Consider the following 11049-nt stretch of genomic DNA (forward strand, 5'->3'; position numbering starts at 1 on the left):
GAAGACATTTGAGCTCTACATATGATTCTCCAGAAACTCAAGATGATATTAAGCTACTGCGTGGTCAAGTAAGATCATGTTTTCTTTTTTGATCTTTTATGATACTGTTTCATTAGCTACATTAAAGGCCTCTTACGATCTCCCGGCTCTTGGTAGTGAGGATCCATGTCTTGGCTTAGGGTTTGGTATGTATATCCCTGCATGTTTTACTTTTAGATATGCTTCTTCAGATTAATTATTTGTCTGTTTTCTTATGCCTTCAGGGTAAACCAATCTACTAATGTTATAAAGAACAGATATGATTATGGTAGCTTATTTTTTTTCACCAGAACCTGAATTTCAGTGATTCAGTGTGTCATGTATGTCTGAGGAGTCTCGGGTAAGTGTTGGGTGTCCAAGAAAGTCCACAAACACCATGGCTCGCTAAATTACAATTATATGTGCTTCATAAATTAGGGTCTTACTAGTATATCAAATATGTCTTGGCACCTGAGGCTGTAATGATCTTGTGAACATCTGTACTCTGCAGCGTTGTTTAATTGGTCAGATGCTGCTTGCTAGCTCACAAAATTGTTTCTGAAATGAGCATTATTTTTGTAGGTTGAAGAAGATCTTAAAGCTGGCGTTGTTGGTGCTGTTCCAATCCCTTCTGATGATGAGGGTAAAGAGGAGGTTATTGCTGCTTTGGTTGCCAACGTTGGGGGTATGATCAAAGCTGACAGGAAAATTACTGCATTAAAGCAGCTGCAGGTAATTAGAAAATCACAAAGATGTATAAAGAACCTATCTTGACTAGGCTATTGTCTGAATCCTGAAAACTAATTTTCTCACAGGGTCACATATGGAGAACTGGATTCCAGAATAATGAACTTGAGGGTGTAGTCTTTGAGGATGTACCAGAAGCTCTTGAAAGGTGGCACTCTTCAGGCATAAAGGTTAGTTTTTACTATTTGTTCTTTTCAATTTCTCGCTTTTTCTATTCTATGTCAATTTATTGTATAATTTGTTACAATGTGGATTGGTTATATACTTGTATGGTTTTTTCTTCTTAGTTAAATGAAGTTCCTTGATGAGTATGCTAGGTCATCTTTCACTTTTTTGTTCTTTTAAGGAGAGTGAGTGGGGGTGGGGGTGGGGGTTGGGGTCGAACCTTCTGTAAAAGGCTTGACCAGCTGGTGGCTGGAAATATATGTATCATACAATTGTTGTGATACACTTGTTTGGTCTTGTATGTACATTAAATATAGCAATTCTAATGAACAATTAAATGCTTTTTTGGAAAATTGTTAGCTTTTTTTTCTCTTTCTTCTCTGCACTGATGATTTAATCTTTGGCAGTAATGTAGAATAGGGTAAGTAGAAAAGGAAAGGGAGTTGTAAGAGAGTAGGATAAGGGGAAAAAAGAGAATAAATTAGGTGAAGGAAGAAATTAAACTCATGTGACTGAAGTCACTGAACTCATACATAATCTTTATATATGATGAGACTTGAAACTTTGTACCCTTGTACTACAAGGCCTCCAATAGATTGATTTGGTCCCATCCTATTGAATAAGGAAAGAAAATAAAGGAAAAGTTTTACTCTACTAGAAAATTTTAGGAAAATAGGATGAAGATGTCTTTATATCCTAGATAACCAAATGAGTACTCCCATGAAACTACTATGGCAATACTGAACAAGAGAACCTATATCAAGGAAAGGGGTAGAATTGTGCTATGTGAGAAGAGAGAGGTTCAACAGTACACCACTCAATACATTATTCCATACTTCTATGATGATTTTATTTCCTTGTTTATTGACTTTCTGACCCTAATATCAAGAGTTGAGTCATTGAGGCTTAGGGGCATCTTATTAAGAATAAAAAGGTTTGGAAGTGCTTCTTCAAACCAAAAATTTTCTTTGAATATTTAAAATTAAGCAATACTAATGTTGTACTTCCTTTGATTTTATTTAATTGCAACGTTTCTATTTTCACACTTGCCAATGGACAACTTCAGCCATTAAAATCTGTAATTACCAACAGTAAAAATAATAAAATTTTGATACTTGGAATGTATACATCAAAATTAGGGGCTGTTTTGATTGGGCAGAAATCATTTTCTAGGTAAATTGGTTTTCCCATTTTTCTTCCGCTTGGTTTATAAAAGGGTGAAAGTTTGTTTTTAATTAAAAATGAAAATTTATCCTCAAAGGCTAGAAAATATTTTCTGGTCTTAAAGAGGAGTGCCACATTATCCTCCTAATCCGTCCTCACCATCTCGACCTCCCTCCTCTTCCTCTATAATTTCTTTTCTTTTTTCTCTCTATTTTCTTCATGTAGGAATCTAACAAAGGAAACTGAAGCTTGAAATTTAATTTCCATAAAATATAAAATCCAGTTGAATTTTCTTTTTCATTTGAACTAAACACAGCTTAATAAGGAAAGGCGAATGAGAAGGGCTTGGAAATAGTCTCCAGTGGATCCCTGAGTGTTAACCTATTAGACAATCTCAAGATTTTAAGTTAAGGGCTAAAGGCTAGGAGCCAAGGATGCTTTTCTTGGATATGCATAGTATATCTGTGTAAATCCATATGTTTTCTGTCAAGGAGAGGGGAAAGAGCTTGTAAAATCAAACAGTCTTGGTGGTTCTACCACTCTGCACTACTTAAAACCTTCGTGAATATTTGTTGTAACTTTTATGTTTGTAATTTTTTTCTTTCAGTTAATTGTGGGCTTTGGCTATATACTACGAAAACTTCAAATTTGTTAAATAACTACCAATGACAAGCAATAGCCATCCACAAGTAAAATTATAGTAGGGAACTTGCTGGTGGTATTTTGTTGGTTGACTAAATGTTTGTGTTCTCATTGTTCTTTAGGTTTATATCTATTCCAGTGGCAGCAGGCTCGCGCAAAGGCTTATATTTGGAAACACCAAATATGGAGATCTTAGGAAATATCTATGTGGATTTTTTGATACCGCAGTTGGGTACGTGCTAATTTCTATGGAACACTTTAAACTCGTTATGCCAAGCTTACGATTGATTTGTAACTTAATTCTCAGTAAATCATATGGCAGTAATAGGCCATAATGAAATTGCAGCATTTAGTGCTCCTTCAATGGATCAAGCTGCCTGCAATATTTCCAAAGTAACCATTTGAGGATAAACCATTTGGGACCAAGCCTTCAGGCACTAAGTGGAAATGGTTTGAATTAATATGGCTTATAAATGACCTTCACCATAATCACTATATCTTAGTATGCTTCACTGCTTAGAGAATATACACTACGCCAACTTTTTAAAAAAAAAAAAAAAAAATCACTCTTCCAATAATATCATGATGTGCTAACAAAAATATTAATAGTCCTTGACATTTTCAGTACTTATAATTTTCTTTACCCACGTTTGATGCAGCGTTGTTTTATTAGCAAAATATCATGTATTATCTGAGTGAGTAAGCATTTACAAATATTAAACCTTATTGCTTATTCAATTGTTTTGAAGAGAGTAGTGGATTGAGGAGGGGTCATTGTTAGATCCAGGAGATTTATAGTGGATTGGTCCAAGAATTCCATCACCGAATTGTGCTGTTCTTTATTTCACAGGAACAAGAGAGAGACGCAAAGTTATGTTGAGATCTTCAACTCAATGGGGGTTGATGATCCATCAGAGATCTTATTTGTAACAGATGTCTATCAGGAAGCCACAGCAGCAAAGGAAGCCGGTAACTGCTTGTAGTTTGCTGCTGTAAAATTTTTATTATGTTCTTATCTTCCTGGTTAGCTTTATATCTGATCTTTCCTCCGGTTCAATTCTATGATTCTATCATCTCAGGTCTTGAAGTTTTAATTTCAGTGCGGCCTGGAAATGGACCTCTTCCAGAGAATCATGGATTCAAGACAGTGAATTCATTTTCAGAAATATAATACTTCTTCTGTAATTTAGCTTCTGTAATCTTTCTATGACTTGCAATAATATACTTCTAATTTCAAAAGTATCAATATTCAATAAGATGTATATTTGAAATAATTGGAAAGGTAAATCGGAAACTGGTTTAAGCAGTTTTTTTTTTTTGGAATGAACCTCGAAAGTTTAAAGGACAAGGTATTTTACACACCAATCTGTTAAAGAATATGGAGTATTTGCTTTGCTTCTGAATTCAGAATAATAAGAGAATTCATCAGCCATATTCATATCTTGTCTATTATTCACTCGGGTGTACCACGTAAAGTCTAAGATGTCAAAATAGAGTCACTATATCTATCTTTTTTTGCCATAATTTTTGGCTTGTCAAAGTACATCATGATTGCATTTGCATTGCTTCCTAATCATAGTTTTATTTGCTTTCTCATTTGCATTGATTTCAACAGCCAAATAATGGTCACAACCGTGGGTCCAATAACATAAATCAACTCGGTGGAGGATGTTGTACCTTCTGCAAGAGGGAAACTGTCCTTTTAATTCTTTCGTTTATTTTGTAATTTTTGAGTATAGTAAGAGGGAAATCTCAATGTCAAAATACATAATGATTGTATTGTTTTCTAATCATTTGGTTTGAAAATTTTGATGTCTTTGTATCATCTTTTACGGACATTGTGCTATGGTCCTTGTTTAATCATTTCTTTGATTTTTTTTTTTTTTTTTTAAAAAAAGTACTAATTTATTTATTTTTCATATATAGTGGACTAGGATTTACCAATTCAATTTAAATTACTCCAATTCAATCTGAATCTAATTAGATCCTACTTCGAATTTAAGGGTTCGTTTGGCACCGCTATGGTTTTCTGTTTTTTGGTTTTTTGTTTTCCAAAAGTATATGATATGTGTCCCATAATGAATCAAAAATTATATAAACTTGTTAAAATTATGATAATTTTGAAAACTGACAACAGAAAAGTAGAAACACCTTTTTCTTGTTTCCTGTTTTTGGTTTTTGGTTTTCAAAAAAAACAGAAAACTTAAAACCAAAACTGATGTCAAACAAGCCCTAAACTTTTAGTTTGGATTTATTTGAAATCCTATTAAAAATTTACTCTCTTTTTATTTTTTTAATAGTAGTACAAAGTATATTTCGTATTTGCTATTCAAAAAAAAAAAGAGTATATTTCGTATTTGATTAGGTGATAATTATTAAATTACAAATTGACCCAATAATAACTCATCACGTCTTGATAGATAAATAACATTGTTGTGAAAAATAGAGAGAAATGAGGCCCATTACTTATTCCATACGATGAGAAATATATATATGCGTTCCACGGAGAATTTTACATGAGAATGTAGTGGGAGTGGCTTGGCCACGGGTAGTACCTTAGTTTTATTTTGCTTTTGTTTTTTTTTCCTCGGGGTGTTCCTCTCTTCTGCACCAAATATATATATATATATATATATATATATATATATATATATATATATATATATATATATATATATAATCACTAGGGTTTGCTTTGAGAGTACAAGAGTATGATAAACATCCACATATATTTTGAAACAAATTGTTCAACACCAACAATATAGGTGTTGTTCTTGTAAAAGGAAAAAAAAAAACAATTAGGCATTGTTTGGTTCATCTAATTTTGTTTCGAAATATTTTATTTTATGTTATCTGAATCAATTCTGTTTTACATGAACTTATTGTTGTTGTCAAAACTCTAACAAAATTCCTTGAACATCCGATGTGGAACTTATATAAATTTTAAGTGCCTACACTTTTTTGAAAGTATTATTTTATTTTTCTTATTTTATGTTATTTTTTTAAAGGCTATATTATGTTAATTTTATAAACGTTTTTTTTTTTCTCTAAATCTATCTTGAGTACTATTTTTTTTTTCTTTTAACCTTTGTAATTTCCGTTTTGATATCATTTCTTCAAAGGAAACTATTGTGATTATTTACATAAACACATATTAAAAAATATAAAAATTCACGATTATTTCTTTAATACTACGTATATAAAGTATCTGGTTACATTTTTTACTGGTATTTTAAAAGTCGAACTATTGCAGTTATTCATATACAAAGAAGATGATGCGTAAATGATATTTTAGGTGAATTAAATCAACATCATAAATGGATCTAGTTGTAAAACACAAATTTTTAATAAAGGCAATTTACAATAAATTAGTGTAAATCAAGCTTTCAAAAGGAAACTATTTGTTTCCTTATTTCAAACACACGTGCCAACATTAACTTCCAAAATTTTGGCAATTCAAATTATTTTCTCTTTCTTCGTCATTCTGAAATTTCTTTCTCTCTCTTCCTCCTTCCTTAACTGAGATTTTCTCTCTCCTCAACCGGCGATTTTCGAGCTTTTTCTCTATTTTCTTTCAGTTGCTAAGTTGTTATTTGCTATTTCAGGATTGTTTACTTAATTTTTTGAGATCTTTGTTAGTTTTAGTTATTTTTATTTTGATTTTTTTTTGTAGTGTTTGATTCTGCAATTGTGAAGAAGAAGAGTGCAAAGAAGTCAGAACGCGTGTTATCTTAATTTTTTATCATTTTTTCAAAATTTCCAACTCAATTGTCACTTATAAATGTGTTGTCATATGTTGAATTACTAGTGCATGTAATTTTTAGAGTTTGCACTTGATTTTTTGCTTAATTTTTATGCATATTATGATAATTGAAATTGAATTTTGAAGTTAATGTGTTTAATTTTGCTTTATTTTATTGTTCATTGTATTTAATTGGTTAAAAATTTAGGCTCTAAGTGGTTCTTTCCAAATACTCCCTCCGTTTTTAAATACTTGCTCCATTTCTCTTGGGCATGCATGCCGATGCTAATCTTTGATCACCAATATCTTCAATTACCAATAAGTATAAATTCTAACAATTGAAAATTAATAATCTATTCATTGATATGATTCTAACAAGTACCCACAAGACTATATTTTTTCTTATGTATAAATCACAAATATTAGTCAAAGTAGGACAAATGAATAGTACAAAAAATAGAAATGGAGCAAGTATTTAAAAACGGAGGGAGTATAATGTTCTATTTTATCTGAATCAATTCTATTTTACTTTAACTTATTTGAAATTATTTTTAAATTTGTCTTATTTATATTAATTTTATGAACTTATTTTGTCAAAACCTTTTTCTTTTTTCTCTTAAACCGATCTTACTACATTTTTTTCCTTTTAACTTTGTACTTTTTGTTTTGATATCATTTCTGAAGGAGTTCTGTCTTCGATAAGTGCAATTACTAGATATATCAAGGATCACTATTATGGAGATAATAAGTTCGTTCTTTTGGATCGTCATTATCTGTTGCTAGATTATGATCATTGATCTTTGGGCTAGTCAATTACTCTAAAGCCCACTAGAATGGATCCTATGAGGTCACACAACAAAGGTATTGGGTTAAGCAAGCTAGAGGCCTATTTATGGGCCTCATGAACAAGTAACCAATCATGAATTGGATTGGGCTAGTATAGTTAGATTAGAGTTAGGATTTGGGCTAGTATAGTTAAATTAGAGTTAGGATTTGGACTTTGTCATGGACTCTTATTTAAAGATGAGATCTATAAATAAAGTTCATGCCTAGGGTTGTATGATACAACACAATTAACAGTTGATTGTGCATCAAGCAACCAGTAATCCAAAACCTCTATCTCTGTACCGTACGCCTATCCCCTCCCTTCGTGGTGGTTCGTGATTTGTTCGTTGCTCGTTCTACTCCATAGAAAGTCAATTGAAGTGTTCGATTGCAACTAACTAGCATTAGTGGAGGACTTAATCTGTGCCTGTGGACCAAGTAGAGGAATCACGCTTGAGGTTCTTTATCTCCCCTGTTCTTGTTCGATCGCACGTGGAATCATGCTTCAAAGGTATTAATTCCAATTCTTTATGTGTTATGCATGATCTTGGGATTAGGTGCTATATGAATATGATTCATGTTGTCCGCATTCATACCTATAAACTCCTACAGTTTCTTCAAAGGAAACTATTGTGATTATTCACATAAACACATATAGGAAAAAAAAAATTCATGATTATTTCTTTAATATATGAAGTATCTAGTTACATTTTTTATTGTTAATGTAAAAGTCAAACTATTGTAGTTATTCATATACAAAGAAGATGCTATGTAAATGATAGTTTAGGTGAATTAAAACAATATCATAAATGAATCTAGTTGTAAAATACTTTTCGATGCAAAACTATATAACAATTAAAAAAAATTATTATACTCATTATAGAAGTTAATTAACTATGTAATACTCTATACTAAAGTAGAATCTATTTGGAGGGAATTTTCCCTCCCAATCTCCGCTTTATACTCGTAATAGTATTATTATCTAATTATTGTTATGCACATTTTTCTACACACTTCAAATTTACTTATTTAACAAATTTAATTATTTATTTATTTATGGATTGACTATTGACTAACATTTACACATAAATTTCTATATTTCAAATACTTTACCGTATTAATTTTAAAAATCGAGCATGACTCGAGCATTATCCAGTATGTATTACAAAGCGCTAGCTAAAATTGTAATACAATTTAAAGTTTACGACAATCTTAATCCTAATAATAATTTCTAAATTATAGTTTCTAAGAATGAAAATGAGGTGACAAGTTCTCATTCTTAGAAAAAATCTTAATTCAAATTTAATATATTAGATTAGATTATAAACCATACGACTTGTATAAGGAAATGAGTCAAAATATGAAAATGATTCTTCAAAATTTAAAACTGTGACATATTATTTCAAAATAGATTGAGATATACTTGGTACTTTGTACTATTGTTATGTATCATTTTCTTTCATTCTCAATTATAATGATGAAAGTCATATCTTGGTGCCCACAACACGATGTGTTTGGCACTCATTAAGTTTTGGTCTCTCAGTAGTCAAAAAAGGACTGCGTAACTAAGAAGACTAAAAGAGTTTAAAGCTATTCTATAATGAAATCAACGACCATTCGACCAACCACCTTCTTTATTATTAAACAAGAAATTTATACTACTCTTACTTACTAGAAAGATTGAATGATAAAGAAAATGACTACTACTACTAGTCTACTATGTTGTAGAACTATTTTCCTGTTTCATTTACTTCCTTTCAATTTACCAACTTTGTCTATTGCTAGATGCTCTTCCCTTTTCCTACCTGTTACAGCCCGTAGCAAAAGTTTTGCAAATTGTAACCACTACGCGCCGTACAAATGCTATAATTTTATACGGAGAACATTGTTTATAGAGAGATGAATCAGGTTGCGGATTGGATTGAAAATCAAGAAGCTATTCAAGAAGAAATAAAAAAACCTAAATTTTCACGATTACACTTTAAAATTTTCAACTTATTTTCATTTATTTCAAGTATAATGAATTCAAATAACTTCAATTAAGTTCAAATAAATTTTGTTTAGGAAAAGTAAGGATATGTTCTGATTTACTGAACCGAGTTGAAGTGAGCTGAACTGATTAGAGTTGAACTGAACTGATTGAAGCTGAGCTGAACTGAACTGAACTGATTGGAGCTGAACTGAATTGTTTATGAGAGAAAGACATTAGGAACTGAACTGATTGGAGTTGAACTAAACTGGAAAAAATTAAGATGAAGAGAACAGACCCTTAGTTCTAATAATGGTTATCTAAGTACAAATTACAACAAAAAAAAAAACAAGTTTTAATAAAGTTTAATAAGTATAAGTAAGATAAAAGAAATATTGGTAAATGAAAATCAGGTGATTTAAACTTACATACCCGTTAGTTGATTGTGCTAGAGGGGTGGCTTTAGCACAACTAGTTCCTAAATAGATTTTTCTTTTTGTTTCAGGTGTGGCCTTCGTGTGCGCCATTAAAAATTACTATATATTTTTTTCCTATAATAAAATTGTCCATATCGTATGCAAAGAAAAATTTATAATTGAAAAACATGAAAAAAAAAACCCAAAAAAATATGCAGCTTCTTTTTGTTAGGGATTACTCGAATTATTCAGTCATGGGTTACTTGAGAGGTTTGGACAGGGTTACTCGAAGGGTTCACTCGGTCAAGGGTTACTCGGTTAGGGCTTACTCGATTTACTCGGTTAGGGATTATTACTCGGTTTGGAGTTACTCGAGTTACTCAATTAGGAATTACTCAGGGGTTTACTTGGTAATGGGTTGCTTGAATTACTTGGTCAGGGGTTACTCGAGTTACTCGGTCAGAGGTTATCTAAGGAGTTCGATTAGGTATTACTCGAGTAATTTGATCGGGGGTTATTTAAGGAGTTCAGTCAGGGGTACTCGATCAGGGGTTACTTTAGGGTTCAGTTAGGGGTTACCTGATCGATTAACTTGAGCAATCCCGACAACTCGAGTAACCCCTGATTAAGTAACTCGAGTAACCCCTGACCAAGAAACTTGAGTAACACCGGCAACTCGAGTAACCCCTTACCGAAAAACCCAAGTAACCCTGATAACTCGAGTAATCCCTAATCGAGAAATTCGAGTAATCTCTGCCGCACGGTACAGTAGGCCGCATCCAAAAAATTATGAAAAGTATTATCTTTAAGAATTTTCTATATTACTTATATATCTTTCACATATTTTCTAAACATTCCGTACATTAATACGAACTACATACTATGTAAAGACCAAATGAAACCCTATTTTTTCATACTTTTCAACACCCTTTTATAAATATATATTGAACTATTGTATTCTTGATTTGAAATCTTGAATGTTATTCACGTTCACCCAAACATTACATGATTCATAAACAATTCTAATTTTTTTAGAATTTGTATTTCATTTTTTTTATTTGTTTAAATTGAGAAGTATAGATCAAGTCTAAAAATGAGATTTGGATATATCATAATTCATATATGAGCTAAAAGTGTACGTAGATTTCAAATGGTAGGGAAGAATTTGACGTTAGCAAGATGAGATTTTTCCTCACACCCTTTTTTGTCACATGGGGCCGCCTCTAACACTTAGCTTGACTCACATACTTAAAATAATTTGGTACAAAACTGAGTATCATATCAAATCACATACACATTGTATACTACAACCTGTACTTTGTCTAACATTGCGGCTGTTCCATTAGACTTGGATGTTTATA

At 31.6% G+C, this 11049-nt stretch overlaps 1 protein-coding gene across 1 annotated transcript in view; it reads left to right on the forward strand.

The window, feature by feature from the left end:
* The window catches only part of LOC110690305 (probable bifunctional methylthioribulose-1-phosphate dehydratase/enolase-phosphatase E1 1), a 31831-nt gene extending 27652 nt beyond the window's left edge, over positions 1-4179 (forward strand). The window contains exons 9-13 of the mRNA XM_021867126.1: positions 601-750; positions 834-935; positions 2859-2968; positions 3587-3705; positions 3816-4179. Coding sequence (XP_021722818.1) covers positions 601-750; positions 834-935; positions 2859-2968; positions 3587-3705; positions 3816-3907 — 573 coding nt within the window. The 3' untranslated portion in view covers positions 3908-4179. The remainder of the gene's footprint in view (positions 1-600; positions 751-833; positions 936-2858; positions 2969-3586; positions 3706-3815) is intronic.
* The last annotated feature ends 6870 nt before the right edge of the window (positions 4180-11049 follow it).

The sequence above is a fragment of the Chenopodium quinoa genome, unplaced genomic scaffold, assembly GCF_001683475.1.
Source record: "Chenopodium quinoa cultivar QQ74 unplaced genomic scaffold, ASM168347v1, whole genome shotgun sequence".
In the NCBI taxonomy this organism is placed as follows: Eukaryota; Viridiplantae; Streptophyta; class Magnoliopsida; order Caryophyllales; family Amaranthaceae; genus Chenopodium; species Chenopodium quinoa.